This window comes from Adiantum capillus-veneris, chromosome 8, assembly GCF_014529385.1.
Source record: "Adiantum capillus-veneris isolate H3 chromosome 8, ASM1452938v2, whole genome shotgun sequence".
Lineage (NCBI taxonomy): Eukaryota > Viridiplantae > Streptophyta > Polypodiopsida > Polypodiales > Pteridaceae > Adiantum > Adiantum capillus-veneris.
Genome location: NC_140938.1, coordinates 113,107,422 through 113,129,776, shown reverse-complemented (window position 1 = coordinate 113,129,776; position 22,355 = coordinate 113,107,422). Strand labels below are relative to the sequence as shown.

General features: G+C 41.4%; 1 protein-coding gene across 1 annotated transcript; it reads left to right on the top strand.

The window, feature by feature from the left end:
• The first annotated feature begins 18,753 nt into the window (after positions 1-18,753).
• Positions 18,754-19,924, top strand: LOC147452788 (uncharacterized). Its single transcript, XM_086519298.1, has 3 exons — positions 18,754-18,906; positions 19,199-19,439; positions 19,506-19,924. The coding sequence occupies exons 1-3, from the start codon at positions 18,754-18,756 to the stop codon at positions 19,922-19,924; spliced, it is 813 nt and encodes a 270-aa protein (XP_086375424.1).
• The last annotated feature ends 2,431 nt before the right edge of the window (positions 19,925-22,355 follow it).

Sequence of the window (22,355 nt, the reverse complement as noted above, 5' to 3'; positions counted from 1 at the left end):
AGTTACCTTCATTGTTATGGATTCCTCCAAACACACTATGGCATTGGAGATGATCTTAGGACGTCCTTTCATGAGGGAAGCAAAAATGGTGCATGACTGGTCTAAAAACCATGTCTACTTGCAGCTCCAAGATTCTGTATTCGAGTGGATCTTGTGACTGGTCAATCACATCCTCTAGGAAACATGTTTATAATTGAGCATAGATCTGACACCACACTTCACTTGGCCCCATTGAAGTATTATTACACGTGTAAAGTGGACACTGATGTTAAGGAAGATACTCCTTATATGGACGTACTACCTGGGATGAGTGAGTCGGACAATGTGGATTGGGTCCACTTAGCAGCAACCATAGACACTTGGGAAAACAAGGGGACGACTTGGGCAACACCTGAGGGGGATAAAATGCTATCACTGGTACCCTTAAGTATGCTACAAGCAGTGCATATAGCTTCTGACAAGACTTATCCTAATATAACAAAGAAAACATACAAGTGGGTCCCTAAAGCTTCTTTAGCAACCATAGCTAGTGCTAAAAAACAGAAGCATTGTAAGAAACGTCCCACTCACCCCAAAAAATGTAGGCAAGCGTGGGGCGCGGTCGATTCCTAAATGACTATTGGAAGCCCAAAACTACTATCAAGGAAATGATCAAATCTGGGTGTCAAAACGTAGATTGTGTTCTTACTTGTCACCTGACCCATGTGAGCCCAATCCTGTAGCTCCAAAACGAATCAATGATTGCAGAAAGAAAAAAATTACAAAATGTACACCCACTCCAGAGCTAGTTTGGGTACCGAAGAAAGAACAATTTGTTCCACCTAGGTCATGAAGGTGGGAGTCCCATGAAGCTTCTAGCTCCTCATGTAATGCATCCATAGAGGTAAAAGCTTCTCCATAGCCTCCACCTACAATAGTGGATCTCCATAAAGGTACAAAGGAATCCACACCTCCCAGTGTTCAAGAATCACATGATGAACCACTTCAAGTTCGACCTTGGGAGAGTACCTTACCACCCTTACAACTCGATGAGGCACCTAAGGTAATAGAAAAATAATGGCAAAATCCTCACCTATTACCAACTGGAACAATTGGTTTCAAAGGGTGACGAGCACATTCCAACAGTATGACCTACCCAAGGAAGGGGGGAGTCTAATTCATTCACTTCAGCCTATTGATTTATCTCCCTCTTACCCTTATTTTCCTGACCCTTGAGCTTTACGATCTTAGGGAATGTATATATAAAGTCTTATACTCACAAAAAACAAAAATAGTAAAGAGAAAGAGCAATTAACAAATGAGTGTGCACAAAAAAGTCAAAACATTGACCCAGACCTACACATTCACATCTGGTACACTGAAACAGAAACCTATGTCATCAAACACCTTTGATCCTCATCACTTGAGTGATGGAGGGTAGGTAAGATTAGTATGATAGGAGTGTAGGTAAGATGGAGGGTAGGTAAGATTAGTACGATATGAGTGTTTCTATTTTAGAGTTTAGTGATTAACAAAGTTCTTTCTTCTCACTGATGTGTCTCCTAGAGGTATTGTTTGTGTTTCATAGTGTGTACAGGAACAATTGATGTTGTTGGGATTTGGACCTTCATGGAATCTCTCTCTCGTTCACACTTCAAATCAAGCGTGCCCATCAACACAAACAGGTGTTTCTTGTCCATTTAGCATTGCCCCTTATCTTTTTTGCATCTATGTTTGTCTGCTTTAATTGTGATTGGTAGCATAATATTCAGCACATATGCTTAGTACCAGACAATAAATTCAATGTAATTTCTTGTCATAATCACTTGTAAGGTTTAAAAATCAAGCAGTCCGACTAAACTAGTTTGACCAAGCTAGGTGTTATAGATCTTCTCTTAATACCATGGGGAATGCCTTCCTAATAATCTATGGTTACTTAGGTTCTTAATCCGATTTAGGCAGCATTGTGTGTGATATACTAGGACTTTCTAGTGGGCTTAGACCCTATTGACTTTTAGCTTAAGTATTATAAAGGGAGTTTACGAATGTGATGAACCTGGGGAGGGTAACAGTGTTATATGACCCCCCAAAGTTACAAAATTAAAATGATGAAAATGAACAAAGAGTAAATAATCAAACTGCCACAATGTAAAATCTAAAGCGGAAAGAGAAATTTCAGCTTGATTTGGTACTTCACTCACATGTATCGCCTATGGTACTAGAGCCCTATAGGTTCTCAATGTGGGTGCTTTTCCTTGAAAAGAAAAAAACCCAAGGGATACAAAATAAGCACACACATCAAAATGGAATCAATGTGAAAAGACTTTGGGGGGTCAAAGAAAACGAAATAAGTTAGGCGATGATTTCATGAGCTTTTATCGTAGCTTAACTACAAGGTCTTCTAGGTATAGCCTCTAGTCAGCCCTCGGACATGAAATACTTGGCTCTCGCGATTAAACAACTTTATTAACCCAAGAAAATTGAGAATCTTGCCCATGGTATTAATAGTTGATCTTTAGTGCCTTTCGGCCGTTAAATTAGCGACCCAAGACTTGTTTAATTTTTTATCTTTACAAATGTTTATGTGTTTGATTATATTACAATTTAATGTTTATTTTGCTGACAAATGGTTTAAAATTTTTTTACCAATCAATTTGTCTGACTACAACTGCATATGCTTTAATCGTATATAGGAATGCAATTATTGTGCCAATTTTGTTTGATTTTGCAGTGACTGAAAAAGGCTAAGAACACTTATATCAAAGGCTCTTCCACCTCGATGAACGAGCTTCAACTCAATAGATTCCAAGGACGGAATCTACATTAGGAAGGGGGGCATGTTAACCCTCCCGGCTCACGAACACCCTATCACCTATGACAGACACCATATTATTTATTTGGTAGAGTCAGGTACCGGGCTTGTCCGTCAAATGGGAAAATGGTAAGAGTGATCGCCGAGGAGAGGCTCACTCTAACAGGAACAATTGAGGGCTAGTTGGCTAAGTATGGGCCTCCAAGTGTGAATGGGGCGAGCTCATATAAAAGTCACCTAAACCTAAAAAACACTCATTCTTTCATTGTGCGATTGAAGAGTGCTCTTGCTCCATATCCATCTCCTTGTGTGTGTGTGTGTGTGTGTGTGTATGCGTGAGAGAGAGAGAGAGAGAGAGAGAGAGTGATTGAGCATTGCAACGACGGCACGACGGCGGTGAAGCAGTTGAGCGCAGCACAGTGACGGCTCCTTTTTCTTCGCTGCGAGGAATCCTCCACAAAGGCGAGCGTAGGGCTGTGAGTGACACATCCTTGCTCTCTTGAGCTTTCTAGATTAGTCTAGTTGTGTGCTTGGAGCCATTTGTGACTCGCACATAGTGTATCGGCAAGTCCCTTGCATTGACACGTGCAATAGACGTGCACAATCAAAATTCTCAATGGAAGGACTGCTATTGGACCTCCTCTTCTTGTGACTCCTCTCCTTATTTGCATGTTGTTCAAGCTTCAATGCTCTCTGCACCAAATCATTAAATTTCTTTGTTGGTTCAAGCACTTCCTGTTCTTTGAGCTTCTTACTGCGGAACCCATTTTGAAACCATGCGGATAACCTCTTTTCTGATGGGTGATTGCTCCAGAGGTCTGGTCAATTCCTTGATTTTCTCAACATAACTTCTTACTAATCGCTTCCCTTGCTTGATCTTATCTAGTTCACAAAGGATGTCCTCATCTCCCCTGTTGTGTGAATATTCCAGTCTAAAAGCCTTGAGGAATTTGTTGTATGATTTGAGTTGGCAAGTTCTTTGCTGCATCCTTTAGTGTTTGAGGAAAGTATTCACCCCAATCATCTTTATCAATATTCTTCAACTCAGCATACTGTTCAAAATCTTGGATATAAACATCTGGATCATCTTTCTTCCCTCCTTTGACCACTGGGAAATAAATTTTCAATAAAGAGGTATAATCATGCCGGTCATCATCGCCTCTGCCTCTTATGACCTTAGGAACGTAACTCCGTCTTGAAGACTTCTTGTAGTGGTTTGTATCAGCATCCCATTCAATTTCTCCTTTAGTCTCAATTTCTGTCTCTTGTCTGGCTTTTCTACTGGAACTGTGACAACTACCCTTGCTGCCTTTGGCCCCAACATCCCTCCGTGTGGTCCAACAACTCTTGGCCTTGCGTTCTTCCCGTTCAGCCCTTCTCCTCCTAGATTGACTGGAGTGTTGAGAGTCCTTCGCCTCATCAGCATGATTGTGCTCCTCTTGTGCCTCATTCTGAGTCACTGGGTCCTTTTTGGGATCAGAGTCTCTTTCTGATTTCTCAGGAACATGGTCGACGCAGTGTGACGGTTTACAACCACAATTGGTTTTGGGTGCATCACTACAGCGGAAAATTCTAACTGGGAGATAAGAGATTTCTGGACAAAGATCAAACAACTCTAACCACCATGATTGCCAAAATGGAATTTGAGCTGATCTCCTCAAATAGCTGATTCCAATGTTAGAATTTAAAGCTACTGGTAGATCATCACTTCAGTGAGGGAAATTGGAGTAGATAATTGAAACTGAACTGAAATAGTACACTGAGATGATAGACATACTAAATGACTAAAAAGCATTTACAAATTCAGATTAATGGTTCAAGGACAATCAGTACAGTGTGTAATGAGTCTGGGCTCAAATAATTATAGTAGTGATGATTACAGATTGAAGGTAGAAGAGAAAGGCTCGTAACTTGGGAATACTTGGAAAACTAGAGCCAAAAGATAAACAACTAGGCCAAGAACTACAAAGTACAAGAAGCAAGAACCCCAATTACAATGTAATGGGTCTTATTTATAGCTTTCTAGGAGTTACTGCAGTAACTACTGACGTGTGACTGATCCACTGTTCGTCTTTCTAGGAGACAGTTCCCGCCTACTGGGATTGTCTTCGCCTTCTACAGTACTGATGGCTACTCCAAAGTATCCTTACAAGATGAGCTAATGGACGCAGAGCTGTTTCAAGTAGCAGCTGAGGAAAACACCGAACCAGAATGGTATGATGTATATCAGTTCCTTTCTAAAGGAGGATTCCCAAAAAACTGGACTCAGAATCAGAAGAAGGCTCCTATTATTAAGAGTCTGAAGTTCACCATAATAGGAGGATTTCTCTATAAACTGGGAGTAGATGGGGTTCTTTGAAGGTGTGTGCCAATGGAAAGGAGAATGCAAGTTATTTCCGAGGCACAGGAGGATGGGATTCTGGAGGACATTTCTCCACTGATATTACTTATAAGAAAATTTTGCAGGCTAGATTGTGGTGGAAAACTCTAATATCTGATGTTAAAAGCTTTTGCAAAACATGTGACATATGCCAGAGGATGGGCAGACCAACGACAAATGATATGACTCCTTTTACTCTAGTTCAACCACTGGGAGTATTTATGAAATGGGGTCTAGACTTCATGGGTCCATTCAAGAAAATCATTCCAAGGAAGAAGCGGTATATATTGATGGTCACTTGTTATGTCATCAAATGGGTAGAGGCCAAGGCTCTTCCAGATAACACCGCAAAGTCCACAGTTGTATTCTTATTTGAAAATATTATCTGTCGTTATGGATGCCCTGTGGAGATTGTGTCTGATCAAGGGACACACTTTATTAATGATACTATGGATATTCTGATGGGAATGCTCTCAGTAAAGCACCAGAATTCAACGCCATATTATCCCACGTGCAATGGGCAAGCAGAGAGTAGTAATAAAACCATCAAGGCCTTTCTCACCAAGATTGTGCAGAAGGAGCCACACAAGTGGGATCTTCATTCCTAGACTGCTCTATGGGCCTACAAGACAGCTTATAAAGTCACTACTAGACTAACACCATTCAAAATGGTGTATGGTACTACTGAAGCTATAGTGCCTATGGAATTCGTGATTTCCAATCTCAGGATGGCGGTAGAGTATGGATTGGACTGGAGGAATAAGCACAGTTGGATGAGTTAAGACAATGTGCTATGCTGGAATAGGAGATTGTTCAGCAAAGAGAAAGCACTGGCATGATAGACGAATCAAAGTTAGGGAGTTCCAGAAGGGTGACTTGCTTCTGCTCTATCAATCCAAAATGGGCCCTAAGAAACCAAATTTACAGATAGCTTGGGCTGGTCCATATGAAGTTGACTGGGTGTTTTCCAATGGCACAGTAAGGTTGAAGGATTTATATAGATTATTGCTACCAGGTGTTTATAATGGGGCCAAGATCAAGCTATATTATTTCAATGAGAAAGATATTTCCAAAGAAGAAGATATTGGCATTCTCGGAACTGATGGCTAGGAAAATTCAGAATCAACCATTCTAAACCTTTCTCATGTACAACTAGTACCAGAGCCAGTCAAGGTGTCAAAAAAATCTCAGCACGACAAAATAGTGCCAGTGGGTGGCAGAAGTAATAAACTATTCGAGCAAGTACCAGTTTTTATGGAGAAAAGGGCGAGTGGGACTGCATGTGATAATCATTAAAAGGAACATGGGAGTATTAGCCAATACATGTGTGCTACGTCACTGTCGGTGCCCAAAACTCTAGGAACAATAAGTATTGGAGCTTTTATGGTGTGAACGCGTATAATAGTAAGACGAGTGGGCATTATTCCTCACAAATCTCTTGCACGATGCCTGCCTGCTGTTACACACTTTCCATTGCCAAGCTCTAAGGCTTCTTCACTATAACCACAAAACTCCTCATCCGAAGAATCTGTCGATCACTGTTTATCCCTACCCGACACACCTGGCTACTGCTTTGACTATTGAAGGAAGTCTTCTTACTCTACAGACTTACCATCCTTACAGTGCATGGGTAGAAGAAAAATGTCAGAGAAGATGCAAGATACCATACACGAAAATTTGGCAATCATCACCTCTCTTAAAGCTTCTCTACCACATAGCAAGATACAACGGTATGTGTTCACTGAGCACGTCGAAGTGCTGCTACGACTATGGGACTTGCATGTGGTGGTACAAGCTACAAGACTAGACTTTGACACGACCATAATCAAGCAAGTTCTTGATTCCTTCAATGCCAAGGATGACAGTGTTGTTGTCAACGGTATGAAAGTCACAGTAGCTCTTGACAACATTGCTTATGCTTTCGAAATGCCCAATGCCAAAGCCGACCACAGCATCTGCAGAACAAATAAGTTCGGGTCTAAAAGAGGATGAAGTGGCCAAGAAGAAACAAAAGGCTAGTGCACAAGGGGTCCCAGTAGCAAGACTAGATGTCCCCTCAGCCTATAGATTTGTTGCTGAGGCCATTAGCCTGAAGAACAACCCTACCTATGTATGAGAAAAGTTGTTCGCTATGCTACTTGCAAAAAGATTAGATGTTACAACTAAAATCAATTTATGTCAGATCTTATCTCATAATGTGCTCCAGCAGACTGAAATCTCAGAATGTATTCAAAGCTTGGTATGTCTAGCAATTTTTATACTGGACAACTCCTCCAAATGCTCATTATCAGGTACGGATGTCTTGGAGTCAGAAGCCCATCCCAGAGACTAACAATGTTGAGCTCTCTTCATATGAGGATGCTTCAGGCAATCAGTTGTCTCTAATTGGACAAAAGAGGAAGGCCACACAAGTGGAAGCCAGCGATCTGAAGAAACCAAGGATTACATTGGCCAAAAGCACTGCTTTATTAAAACAACTCAAGAGTCAGGTTAAGTCTCTACCTCCTAGTAAACTTTCATCAGGCCAAGACTTCAACCACACATGAAGAACAGACTCTAGCACAAAACAATGTTGCGAAAGGCCAGCAAAAAGAGCAGACTCCAGCAGACACCAGTGCTAGAGAAGACCAGCAAGAAATGTCCAGTGTTGAATAGCTGGCAGTTTATACTGACAAGGGAAAGGGTCCAAAACCTACCAGTCCAGCTAGCAAAATTCCTTTCAGTGAATTGGCTTTATCACTAGCCAAAAAGGACAGATTGCAGCAGTTTACAGAACCACCCTCTCAAAGGATGACTAATTCCTCAGAAACTTGACTTCACAACTTTACCTTACATGGCTCCTGTTACGGTTAATGAGCCAATCCACTCTGACCCGGTATGAGCGAGCCACTGTAGAATGGAAAACCTGGAAAACACTAATCAATGATGCCCTCAAACTGAATGATGTCATGGAACTGCAAGGAGAAATGCAGAGGGTCAAACTTTGTATGGGACAGTGGAAGATCCAACTCCATGGTCTACCAAAGATCACAAATCAGTTGCTTCAACTGACTGTGGATTCTTCCAAGGTCCCTGAAAAGGATATCACTGCTAAACCAGGATTTGGGCCACAGTACAGAGAGATGGTTGAGATTCTCTTTGAAGCAAGAATTAATACAAATTAGCCTATTTCGCAGGGATGGATCCACACATCCTTGCATTGTCATAAATTGGCCAGAACCCGTCTGACAAAGGGAAAACGCACTTTGTATGATCCCACCACCAAAACCTACAATCCTCTCATGCCTTATGAATTTGAGATGTCCACCGAAAGAAGGGATCAACTTGACCAGGAGGCCATTTACAAAATTATCCAAAACGGCAATGCTAGCACTGGGACTTTTGAGCCACCAGCACAGAAGAAGGGCAAGAGGAAGCGGGTTCAGTGAAAGGATTCTGGGTAGTTCCATCTCAGAATCTGACGGTGGATTTTCCTAGTGAGGCACGGGAATTTCTTTGGCTCGGCACCCTTGGAATTACAATTATAGGGGTGTCAAGCACTCAACAAGCATGAAGTATGGTATAAAGCTAGCAATATTGAAAGAGTATTTCCATGAGGAGCATCGGCCATACCGTGAGGAACATCGGCCAAACTAGCAACCAAAAGGGTTTAGGGTTTATGGTTTAAGCCAACCAGAAGGGAGGATGGTTTCTTCAAGTCCCAATCAAAATCAGGCGGTGGACTCTTCCAAAAATTTTGGAGTTATACCAAGATTCAAGAAAAGGAGGGAAGGATGTAGAAGGCGAGGACAATCCCAGCATGCGAGAACTATCCCTTAGAAGGCCGAACAGTGGATCAGTCACGCCAGCAGTAATTACCACAGTCAGTTATTGTAGTAACTCTTGGGAGCTATATATAGGACTTGTCACATTGTAATTGGGCTTCTTAGTTTCTTAGCTGCTCAGAGCTACCTCACTTCTTGGCTTAGTTTCTTGTATTTTGGCTTTAGCTCTCCAATAAACATTCTCGGGTTACAAGTTCTTCGTCTCTAGCTTCACTCTGTAATCATTGCTTTTGTAACCATTTGAGCTTAAAATCATTATACATTGTACTAGTTTTCCTTGAGCTATTAATCTGAATCTGCAAATACTCTTTTCAGTCTTTCAGTATGTCTCGTCTCAGTATAATATTCCAATTCAATTAACTATTTCAGTCCAGTCAGTTCTCTGTTCCAGTTTCACTAATTGAACTGACAACATAACCAGTAGCTTTAAATTCTAACACTTGAATCAGCTCTGTGAAGAGATCACCTCCAGTTCCACTCTCCCAAACAGATGATTGAAAATAACCTTTGGCTCTAGGTCCCTGTCAACAATAGAGTGGATTCCACTATACCCATCAACACCTTCTCTGTAGAAGATGAGCTTCTTCCCTACTGCTTCCTTTATTTTTCTTGAAGCATCAAGGTGGTGCTCTTGGATAGCCCAGCAATTGATATCTTTGCCCTTCCTAAATTCCTCCTAGGACTAGGCACCCTTCTTCTAAGCCTTGAGCCCTTTCACGCTCCAAGAACACAAGGCAAACTCTTCCATTACTAAGAGAGGGTTACGAACTCCTCTACCTCAAGGTACTCTTCTTTTGTGCCCTCTTTCCTTTTGTCCTCCTCCATTGGTCTTTTCCCATTCCCCTCTATTACCATCAAGTTTTTCGGGTTGGCATCCCAAAAAACCTCAAGTTGACTATCATAGAGGAAACTTGGGCTTTTAGGGATGTCTGGTGGGGATTCTCCATTTGCACAGCTACCTACGCTTGAGATTTGAATCGTTTACATGAGATGTTGGATACTTGTTGCCATTCTTCGTCTTTCTTTCTAAACGTGGGTGACAAGACAATCTTCTAAAGCCACTAGTGCTGTCGTTTTTTTCTAGGCGACTAACATGAAGCGGTATCTTGGGGTGGACTTTACGTTTCTAGGCTGGGCTTTGAAGACCTTCTCTGAATTCTCCAAGGCTTCCTTAAAGACTCATCACTTTTAATATGAACTAGATGGCCTAGAAGATGTATTCCCCATGGTGTATTACACTTGAAAACAAACTAACAGCTTGGTGTCATCGTAGCACTGAAGTCCTGCATCTTTCTCTTGTGAGGAGGAAATTATTGCATCAAACATCATCACATAGTTTATAGCGGAAACCTCCATGGGGTAAGTTGGCATGGTGTGAAGAGATAAGGGACCTTAGGATCTTTGATGTCTCTTTAATTCGAGGTGGTATGCATCCTTCCTCTCTCTCTCTCTCTCTCTCTCTCTCTCTCTCTCTCTCTCTCTCTCTCTCTCTCTCTCTCTCTCTCTCTCCCCTTTAACACTAGAAAGGTAACAGGACACTTTTATGTCCTTGGACACTTTTGTGTCCTGTTAAGTGACCAATTTGCTTGAATTATTTGAAGAGTATGAGAATGGATTTCTAGGTGCTATATATCCACAAAGTTTCCTTATGAGCTGAAAAAAACTTAGCATTTTTTTTGGAGTATCGAACTCACCATTAACCTTACTCTTGCACAACATTTCTGAACCTAAACTGTGTGAAAAAACAGGTCCTATTTTTTGTCTTTTTTTCAATTTTTGGCAACTATGCCACTCTAAACTTCATGTTTGTGAGGTTTAGATGGCTAGAGGTTAGGCCTTTATAGTTCTCAACATGTTTTGATGCTTGTAGGGAGAGCTAAGTGTTAAAATTGAAAGTTATGACCAATTTACAAGAATTGCATAATCCTGTTTTTTGGCCAAAATTAGCACTTTTATGATATTTTTGGGGGCTTTCTTGATATCCAAATTCAAGTTTGATTGTGTAAGTGTAATACATAACATAAATCTAATCTTCCTTGAATTTTAGGGGACCTAATATGCTATATAGCATAGTATATGATGATGGTTGAGTTTTTTGATTGTTGAAGAATACGATACATTTTAGAGTAGCAAGTATAACTTTCTCAATATTGCTAGTTTCTTAGGCCAATTGTGTGTATTTTGTAGGTAGTAACCATATCTAATCATAGACTACAAACTTGGCTAGATATTGAGTAGTTTCAATGGGTTTCTAGAGGTCATAATGCTAAACCCAATTTTTTCATGTTTGCTGTATTTACCACTTTATCATTGCCCCCAAGGTTCCAATTGTAAGAGATCCATTATCCTTTTGACATGCTCCATGGCTCCTTTTGAATCGAAAGGCCCAAAGGGAACTAAGAAAACATGTATATAGTATCTGTATTGAGCGTGACTATAGAATCTTTGATGATAAGTCCGAAGAATGGCAAAAATGCAACTTTTTTGTACCTATTTTTTTTGCCCAAAAAAAAATTAGTGAGGTAAAAGAAACCATACGATTTGGTCACCAACCCATTGAAGTTAACGGGGCATTTTATCTCATGTCCTACAAAAATCCCCACTCTTATTTATATGCAATCAACCGTAAGAAATTGCTGTTTTGGGCAAAATGCACTGGTCCATCAACTTTGGAGGCTTGAAGTGACCAAGGGATGACACAAATTACAAGTTTCTCATTTTTTCCATATGTAGTAGTTATTGAACTATAAGCTCATGAAAGGATTTTTCAAAATGAGTGGATCTAATATGGTTTTGGAATTTTTTCCCAAAACCCTGAAAGGACACTTTTATGTCCTATTAGGTTACCATTCTAGTGTTAAGGTCTCTTGGGATAGTTTCCTACGACGTCAAAATTCTCTTCTTCTTCTTCTTCGTCTTTTTCTACTTCTCCTGCAGCCACACCAAGGTGACGCATGGATGGAGCCGTAGAATGACAAAGAGGAAAATTACTAAGAAAATCCAGTGGGCATTAATACACCTTTTGAGCCATTCTTTGCATCCCTTCCAAGCTCCCTTCACCCTGTTTTTTGATGCTCCCTTCATCAGCTTGAAAGGAACGCTTAATTAATCAGAAGAAGAGATAGATCATTTAGGTTTTATTCACATGTCTTTTACAGCCATATCCCACTTACGGAGCATGCTTCTAATGAAGTCATGAAGCTTGCATTCAGATGAAAGAGCTAATGCTTGTGTCGGTATGTAAAGTAGCCTGTTTCTCTATGCAGTTGCTATCGCTATGGCTGCGGATGATGATGAATTTAGTGCAGATCAGTTGAGCGCAGATGAGCATGAAGATCCAGTGGATCATGATGGGAAAACCGCCCGATCGTGTACACAAGTTCAAAAATGCCAATTCCTCCAAACACAGAGAGTGAGGGCGAACATGAGATAGATCATTTAGGTTTTATTCACATGTCTTTTACAGCCATATCCCACTTACGGAGCATGCTTCTAATGATGTCATGAAGCTTGCATTCAGATGAAAGAGCTAATGCTTGTGTCGGTATGTAAAGTAGCCTGTTTCTCTATGCAGTTGCTATCGCTATGGCTGCGGATGATGATGAATTTAGTGTAGATCAGTTGAGCGCAGATGAGCATGAAGATCCAGTGGATCATGATGGGAAAGCCGCCCGATCGTGTACACAAGTTCAAAAATGCCAATTCCTCCAGACACAGAGAGTGAGGGCGAACATGACGGCGAAAATACTGATTTTATCAATAATATGTACAATATCAATGATGGAAAACCATAAATTCATGCGTTCTGGTCATTTGCATCCATTAGCATCCCATTTACAGGGTTCATTAGGACTATTGTATGTGAATGCATAACTTTCAATGCCTACAATTCTTCACAGATACAACATCGATGTGCTCACCCCCTTTGATTTCTAGAAAGGAGGGGACGTATGGTAAGCACATCATGTTGCCTCCTATTTTCTCTTGTTTTGAGGTTCTTACTTTAGCATAAGGTCATTAAAGTCAGGTTTTCATGCTTGCTTTGCATGATAGCAGATGAGCTGAGGTATGCAAACCCTCTTCTCTGTTGCATTGACACCTCGAATCAGAAGAACATCAGATTTGCGTGCATGGGCCTCAAAACATTGCATTAACTTCAACGGCATTCACCGTATCATCACCACAAGACGTTTTGGACAAATTCTCACAACAATTCCCACATCATGACTTATCTCAACATCATCACAAGAAGATTTATAAATTTTCTCATGTAGAAAAAGGGAGCCTTTTTCAATGTTTTGCATAGAATGCATAACATCATGAGCTTTTGCTCGGGAGGCACGGCATACCTAGCAAGGTATGATTGGGTGCAGGGGACCCCTGTCCCCCCCCCCCCCCCCCCCCCAACGGGGGCGGGGGTCCCCTGCCCCAATCGTACTAGCTAGGTATGCCGTGCCTCCCTCACTGAAGCTCATGATGTTGAGTTAAGTCATAATGTGGGAATTCTTGTGAGAATCTGTCCAAAACTTCTTGTGCATGAGCTTTGGTGAGGGAGGCACTGCATACCTAGCTAGGTACGATTGGGGGTAGGGGACCGTGGGCCCGTGGGGGTCCCCTGCCCCCAATCGAGCAGAAGCTCATGATGTTATGCATTGTATGAAAAACATTGAAAAAGACTCTGTTTTCCTACATGAGAAAATTTCTAAATCTTTTGTGTGCGTGTGTATTCTTGCTCGAACAATTGCAGATTGTAGTAGGTGTTGCCCATCGGCGCTTGTGTGTGTGTGTGTGTGTGTGTGTGTGTGTGTGAGAGAGAGAGAGAGAGAGAGAGAGAGAGAGAGAGAGAGAGAGAGAGAGAGAGAGAGAGAGAGAGAGAGAGAGAGAGAGAGAGACAGAGAGAGAGAGAGAGGGAGAAATGGCCGAGTGGACAAGAGAAAGGACAAGTGGACAACACAGACTGAACCGACCAATCAAACGAACTTATGGAGCACCAACCGAGGGGCCTAAACCCTAAAAACCAAAGCTTAAAGTCTGACGCTGATTTTTGTGAATGCATTGACATGCTAACATGGCAAGACGTTGTCGTGCTGCTTTGCGGGCACGGGGTGAAAGATGCAAATTTACATACAAATTCGAGGTTTTGACAAACTTATGTATAGTAATACCAGTCCTTGTCTTGCCGATTCCAGAGTCTCGAGAGCCAGTACTGGTAGTTCCAATGTTCAACGTCAGACAGTCTCGAGAGCCAGTGTCCAATGTCAGTGCCAGAATATCTTGAGCGTGAGAGTCTTGAGAGACAATACTGGCAGTTCTAGTGTTCAGCGTGAGAGAGTCTCAAGAGCCAGTCTCGAAAAGCTAGTGTCTTCAGTTCCGATGTGTAGGGAGTCTGTATCTCGAGAAGCCAGTGTCCAATGTTAGTGTATCTCGAGAGTGAGTCTGGAGAGCCAGTGTCCATTGCCAAAGTATCTCGAGCATCAGAGTCTCGAGAGCTAGTACTGGCAGTTCTAGTGTTCAGCGTCAGAGAGTCTCGAGAGTCAATCTCCAAAAGCATATGTCTTCAGTTTGGGTGTTTAGGGAGCCTGTATCTCGAAATGCCAGTGTCTTCAGTTTTGGTGTCTCAAGAGCCTGTATCTCGAGAAGCCAATGTCTTCAGTTTCGGTGTCTCGGAAGCCTGTATCTCAAGAAGCCAATGTCGAGTGTCAATGTATCTTGAGAGCGAGTCTTGAGAGACAATGTCCTCTACTAGTGCCAGAGTATCTCGAGCGTCAGAGTCTCGAGAGCTGGTATTGGAAGTTCTAGCGTTCAGCGTCAGAGAGTCTCGAGAGGCATTCTCGAGAAGCCAATGCCTTCAGTTTTTGGTGTCTCGGGAGCCTGTACCTTGAGAAGCCAGTGTCTAGTGTTAGTGTATCTCGAGAGTCAGTCTCGAGATCCAGTGTCCAGTGCCAGTGCCAGAGTATCTCGAGCGTCAGAGTCTCGAGAGCCAGTACTGGCAGTTCCAAAGTGTCTCGAGCGTTAGAGTCTCGAGAGCGAGTGTCTCTAGTTTCGGTGTCTCGGGAGCCTGTATCTCGAAAAGCCAGTGTGCATTGTCAATGTATCTCAAGAGTCAATCTCGAGAGCTAGTGTCCAGTGCCAGTGCCACAAAATCTTGAGCTTCAGAGTCTCGAGAGCCAATACTGGCAGTTTTAGTATTCAGTGTCAGAGTCTTGAGAGCCAGTAATGGCAGTTCCAGTGTTCAGCGTTAGAGAGTCTCGAGAGCCAGGCTCGAGAGGCCAATGTCTTCATTTTTGGTGTCTCGCGAGTCTATATCTCGAGAAGCCAGTGCCCATTGTCAGTGTATATCGAGAGTCAATCTTGAGAGCCAGTGTCCAGTGCCAATGCCAAAGTATCTCGAGCGTCACAGTCTTGAGAGCCAGTACTAATAGTTCCATATTCAGCGTCAGAGTCTCGAGAGCGAGTGTCCAATGCTAGTGCCAGGGTGTCTCGAGCGTCAGAGTCTCAAGAAACTAGTGTCTCCAGTTCCGGTGTCTTGAGAGCCTGTATATCAAGAAGCCTATGTCCAATTTTCGAGTATCTCAAGAATCAGTCTCGAGAAGCCAGTGTCCAGTGCTAGTGTGAGATTATCTTGAGAGCTAGTCTCGAGAGCCAGTACTGACAGTTCCGGTGTCCAACGTCAGATTCTCGAGAAGCCAGTCTCGAGTTCGAGTAGTACTAGTACCAGCATATAAGTGTTGAGTCGTGGAGCTTAAGTAAAGCTAATAATAGCATCTACCCCAATTTATATGTCACTGCTTGTCTGGCTTCACGAATCTTCCATTTCTCTTTTTGAGCTTTGAGTCATCATCTAGCGATGGTGCAGATGTTGTTGATGCATAAGTGCAACAAATTGTTGCATTAGCTGTTGCATACTATTATCTTGGTCTGCCGACATCACTACTTTCGTATACCCCGGTCAAATTTCACGTCAGGTTCACCAAATTTTGTCGGAGTGCGTGTCTCTCCAGAGTCGATCAGGAAAGCACCGGGCTTCTGGCTGTAGATGGAGAAGCAGATGAGGTGTGAACGATGGAAACCCATTCGGTTTGGGCCGATTTAAATTAAATAAGACAATTTAGTGATGCTTAGAGATATTTGTAAGAGAATATCACAGATCAGAACAGAGTTCAAGGCTTAAATCCAACTTAGAATAGATATAAACGCTTGATCGAGGCTGGCGAACAGAAGATTTTTCCATTAATCAAATATTTGGAACCTTTGATACAAAACGATTGCATACTCCAACGTTAGTATGCATGTCAAATTGAAATCCCTCATCGAGATAACCAAACCGCTGATGAAACAATTTGCAATCTGTCACCCTGTTTATCCCTCCTCGTACCCTTCTTCTTCTTCTTCGACTCCCTCTGTCTCCTATGAAAAATTCCATGTTTTCTCTCTCTGCCCAAAAAAACTTCCCACGTTGCCGCCTAAACTGTCCTTTAAGACACCCCCCCCCCCCCCCCCCCCCCCCCCATATTTTTAGCCTCCCCCATCTTTATTTAGCTTTTTCAAAGCGTGTGTAGTTCTTTCTTTTCCCTATTTTTCAAAACCTGCTTTGAAGGTCGTGACATTTATAAAGTTTGCAAAGTTTATGAGCAGGTTATGGACGACAAGGGACCAGAGGAGCATGCTGTAGTGGAGAATTTTGTACTTGTTGTTGTCGTTCCTGAATTACGTGCATGGATTGAGGAACTAATGACTACACATGGTGCTACGTGGGCGGAATTCAAACAAGCTCTCAAGGATGAATGTTTTGTTGAGAATAAGGAGCGCGTTATAAAAAAGAGTTTTTTTAAGTGGGTGCAACAGCATAATAAGGGGCTATCTGCTCCTAAATTGTTAAGATAATTTGAAAAAAGATTTGCCCAATTGTCTGCAACTAAACGGACGCTCTTAATTTGGAGAAAGAAGAACTCTTTGTGCAGGCTACAGATCCGAAATTGCAAAAGAGCTTAGTGGATCTCCTTGAGGATCCAACAGGGGAGTTGGGGTTAAAATCGGATTGGAAAGAGGTGATTGAAGCAGTCAATATGGTGGTTAAACGACAAAAAAATATTGGATAAGTTGGTTGGGATGAATGCAAAGGTAGGAGAAAAGGAAGAAGAGGTTTGTGTGCCAATAAAGGAGAAGATTCCAAAGTTAGAGGAGTCGTTCATGGATGAGCTTGTGAAGGGGATCTTGAAATTGAACATCAATTTGAAAGCTATGAAGATTGAAGAGAAAGGTTCGAACTCCCGGTCGAGACAAGGCGGACCATAGAGAGGAAGTGGGAGTCAATATTGTATGTGGTGTGACAATCTTGACCATGTCAGGAATGAGTGCGAGAAGTTTGCTGAAGCCAAGCGTAAAGATGTGGTTTTTTTTGCAGAGATAGTATGATACACTTGCGAGACATAGGGTTGCCTCTAAAGATCAAATATGGAAGAGGTGGTATGAGAAAACCATGGAAGAGATGTTGCAGGAACATCATGTGAGTGTAGCTGAAGCACTGACCTACGGTGTACAGATTGAGAAGAAACGGCATGAAAAACGATTTGAAGGTTCTAGCATGAATGGCGCCTTGTGGCCATATGCTATGACAATGGTAAAGAAAGGAAAGGTTGGGTATCAACATTTGTATCAAGTGGGAAATTGTATTAGGAAGACTACTAGGTGGGAGGACCCTGTAGATTCCCTCTCAGTATGTGCATACATAGCTAAATCTCAAAACAATGAGGCTTTTGTAGAAGAGAAGCGAAAGAGGGATGAGGATCTGGCTGGAACTTCAAAGAGAATGACGAGATCAGAGTTACCAAAGGGAAAGGAGTCTAGCTCAGGAGCACCTCCTACCCCGCCTGACATCTCAATGGATGAAGTTGAGAAGGAGAAAAAGGCGGGAAAAGCACGAGACCCTTCATATAAGCTAAAATTTGATATTGAAGAGGCTATTGATGTGAGGAAAGTACTTGAGGAACGCATTCTAAATAGTAGGGTGGAGTTTACCCTAGGTGAGATCCTAGGTATTGCAAAGCGTGAGTTTTATTATAGTATTATTGATCTCATGAAGAGGAAGCGCCAAATATTGTATGGGCTTGAAAATGACCCAACCAGGACACAGGGGGTGTAGAGCATTTATGAACTATTATAGGTAGTCTTAATGAAGAAGAACTAGCTGAGGATGAATGGGGAAGCATAGTGGACAACAATGAGCTTCCAAGACGGGTAAAGCATGTCAAATCTCATGAGGATGAGTATGGAGAAAATGTACCTCGTAGCCGTTTTACACAAAATCATTGGGCCAGGGCTACTACTGAAACTTTGGTAAAGGTAAGTGATTCAGAAGAGCCGGTTGTTGCATTGGTAGATCATGGATCAGAAGTCAACCTTATGTCAAAGAGCTTGTTCTTGAAAGGAAAGTGGCATGTTGATGTGGAGCATGGGTGGCGTATCGAAGCTGCCAATGCACAATCAAGGGATTTGTATGGTGCATGCACTAATGTTAAAATAACCATAGGGGATGTAAGTGATGAAAAGAAAAAATTCGCACAAGATCACTCTACATATCCAATCATCTTAGGGCATCCTTACATTACGGCGGAGAGGATGGAAACCAAGCTTCTGGATGATGGATCCGTGTATGCTAGAATCAAAATTCATGATGATAAGAAAGAAGTTTAGCTTCTAATTGTTTGTGTGGATCATACTAGGAACAGGGATACCTTAAGAGATCATCCATTACCAAAATGGACGAAAGAGTTCAAATAGAAGAGGGGTTTTCAGGATTTTTTCTTGAAGCCATTTCACGTATTTTTGAAGAATACGTGTTTGTGGATACAATGGGAGAGTTGGATATAATCATGAAATCTAATGATCAAGCTGGGATAAATAGGGTTAAGGTAACTCTCTTAGCATGTATAATTTTATTTTGCAATTCAAAGAAGAGTTGGATGCAGAAGAGGTACAAGTGAATACAAAATACAAAACAGTGGAAAAGAAGTTAGACCAATGTCCATTCCGTTGCCAAAAGAGAGTGATATAGTTATGGAGAAAGCATCTCAGCAACCTATCCTCTGAGATCCAGGGAAAATTGGGCACTCATTTACTGAAGAAACTCTATAGGAGTTAAAGATTGGTGATGTAGATTTTTTGAATCGATAAGATATAGAGTGTTTTTGAGAAATGTTAAAGGAGCATGGGAAGGCTTGTGCTCTCCAACCAGGTGAGATTGGTTGTGTTGATCGTAGTGTTGTAGCTCCCATGGTGATATTTATTGTTTCGCACTTGCCTTGGAATTTACGGCCTATTCCGGTTCCAAAGGCTCATCTTTCTAAGTTGGTTGATTTGTTGAATGATAAGATTAAGATGGGAATTTTGGAGGCCTCTTGTGCTCCTTACTCTAATAGGTGGTTTACGGTTCCCAAGAAGAATGGTACATTGAGGTTCATATAGGATATGCAGCCGTTAAACAAGGTAATTATCAAAAATGTGGGAACAGGTCTAGTGGTTGATGATTTTGCAGAGGCTTTTGCAAGAAGATCCATCTATTCCATGGGGTACTTGTATTCAGTCTATGATCAGTTTCAACTAGCTATGGAAAATAGGGATTTAACAACCATGCGTACTCCTTTGGGATTAGTAAGAATGTGTACCTTGCAGCAGGGAGCAACTAATTTAGTTGCTCACATGATGAATGGGATGAATAAAGCGTTGTGGGATTTCATTCCTCAGGTTACCATGCTTTTTATTGACGATGTGTTGATAAAAGGGTGCGAAGAGGGTGAAAAAGATGAAGCTAAAGATAAGAGGGGGAGGAGACAGTTTGTGGCTAACCGTATTGTTGATTGTGACAGGATATTATCAAGGCTTAGAGAGATCAACCTACACTCTCAGGAAAAAAGTCTATTTTTGGGGTAAAATAAGTCTTGATTGTGGGGCACTTATGTGGACCATCTGGTAGAAGACCCAGTCCTGTCAAAGTGATTCTATTCAAAGAATGAAAGAGACATGCAATTTGATTACAGAAGTGTGAAGATTTTTAGGTGCATGTGTTTTTTACTTGATTTGCTTACCACATTTTTCACATGTTGCAGAGGTGTTATACCAATTGCTCAGAAAGGAACAAATTTTTTTTTGGAAAGAAGAACACTCGAAGGCATGTAGCTGGTAGTTGACATGTTGTCCAGGTCCAGATTTAAGGATGAGGAGACTATGTTTTCAAAAAAGTGGGCTTGAGGTTTTTTACCTCTACAAAAATGCATGACAATGTAAAAGTATGGTTTGTGCACTACAGTCCTTTGCAGAGGAAAATTATGATGGTGAACGGTTACTGATTGGAAAATATTTGAGTACACTAAAGAAGCAGGATGACTGGACTGATCAAGAGTTTAAACAAATCGGTAATAAGGCTTATGGATATTTTTTATAGGATGGGCTTCTATGGAGACATCCAAAGAAGCGAAGAGGAGCCCCTCAACAAGTGGTTTGTGATAGGGTAACACCAATCTAGGTACTTAAAGAGTTTCTCGAGTCATTGTGGACAGGTCACAGGCGAGTTTGGGCCACTTTTGCTAAAATCAAAGATTGATATTGGCGGAAGGGAATGTATAAAGATGTGGTACAATTTGTTGAAACTTGTAATGTCGGACCTTTAGGTCAACCATAAACCATAACTCCACACATATGCAAAAAACAACTTTTTGGTATTTTCGGGAGCATGCAAAAAACATGCAAATGAAAGTATTTGAACTCAAACCAATGCATCAAGCTCCGATCCATAATATATACTATCACTCTATCACATCACTTCACCCATATGGTACTCACACAACAAACGGTAATCCCAAAAGAAAGCCACTTTAATCATATCTGCCTATGCGGTTCGGATGTTTAACCATACACTCTCACATAAGTTTATGGCCATCTAATAGTTGAAATCAACTCACCCAAACAAACCATAAAACGTATAAAAACAACTCAGTTAACTCATGACGTCATATGGTATCCCCCCTTGGTAGCACCCCTACGTGTGTAGGTAAAACTCATTATAGAGCATTAATATCTCACATTTCCGAGGTGATAACGCAAAGCTTAATTCATTTATCATCAAGTTTCATCAACCTTTTCAATTGGTTAAGTGGGTTTTCCCATCCGATGAATCTATATAGTGGTTCTCCAAGGAGCTTGGAGCCAAACATTTTGGTTGTGCAGTGGGCAGCAAGCTATTTTTTGACCATATCTCTTAGCTCGTGCGTGTTTTTCACATGACACCTAAGAGAGAAAATGTTCTAAATGATCTTTTATATATGTGTTCTAAAGGGTTCGGGTTGATTCATAACGGTTTGCGATTTATGACCAAAACAATGCTCCTACCGTCTCTATGACGTGAAACAAAAAGCGCTTTTTATGCACGCACGTGACTATAAACGCATCATGTGCATAAATCAACGTGTTAAATAGGATGAAATAATCATGGGGAAAATTTGTATATACTTGGTTGATCCATACATACACTCGTGTGCGAAAAAACAATCACCGAGAGGGTGACTACTCAGAATAACGACGTAGAGAGAGAGAGAGAGATGATGGCTATGGAGTTTAGAGCTTCTCACCGTACTTTAGAATCAATTAGGGACTGTTGAAAGGCTTCTTGCTTTGCCGCAAGAGAGCGGTGATGAGAGCTACGTAGAGGTATCCGCGACGAAAGCTTCCGGAGAGCGCGTACACCGTGAAACGAGAGAGAAGATAATAAGCAAGTAGAGAGAGAGTGTCCTGAGAGAGAGAGAGAGAGAGAGAGAGAAAGAGAGAGAAGAGCTTATGGAGATGGTGATGAAGAGCTTGCACCACTTCGTATAATAGATACGTATAGCCTTGCGGTAGTAGACGCAACAGACGGCATTGAAATAAGAAAGTGGACTTGATTTTTAGTAAAAAGCACTAAAATTCTTATTTTCCTTGTCCATTGGAATAAGAAAGAGAACTCGCTTTTCACTAAAAAGCACTAAAATTCAAGAAAAGCGAAAAATAGAGTGAAAAGCTCTCAAAAATAGATTTTTAGAAAATTGATCCAGAGCTTCCCTGGAACACGTAGATTAAGGATCCAACCTTGCTTAAAAGCATAAAAAGCACTTAAAAGCATGAAAAAGTTAAATAGTAGATTTTTTCAAAACTGAACCAAACGTTCGTCTAACCTATTGGAACATGGAAACGACCTTGCTTTTTACTTTAGAACCTTCCAATACTGTCAATCAAGCATCTTAAGTCAAAATTTGGCAAAATAGATATTGAAAGCTATTTTTCTTATTTCTAGAAGAGACCCAAAATTTGGGGATCTTACATCCTCTCACAC

Coding starts and splice junctions, on each gene's coding strand:
- LOC147452788 (XM_086519298.1), top strand. CDS start 18,754: ATGGACGAAAGAGTTCAAATAGAAGAGGGGTTTTCAGGATTTTTTCTT. Junction 18,907..19,198: donor CTGGGATAAATAGGGTTAAG/GTAACTCTCTTA, acceptor GAAATGTTAAAG/GAGCATGGGAAGGCTTGTGC. Junction 19,440..19,505: donor TACGGTTCCCAAGAAGAATG/GTACATTGAGGT, acceptor ATGTGGGAACAG/GTCTAGTGGTTGATGATTTT.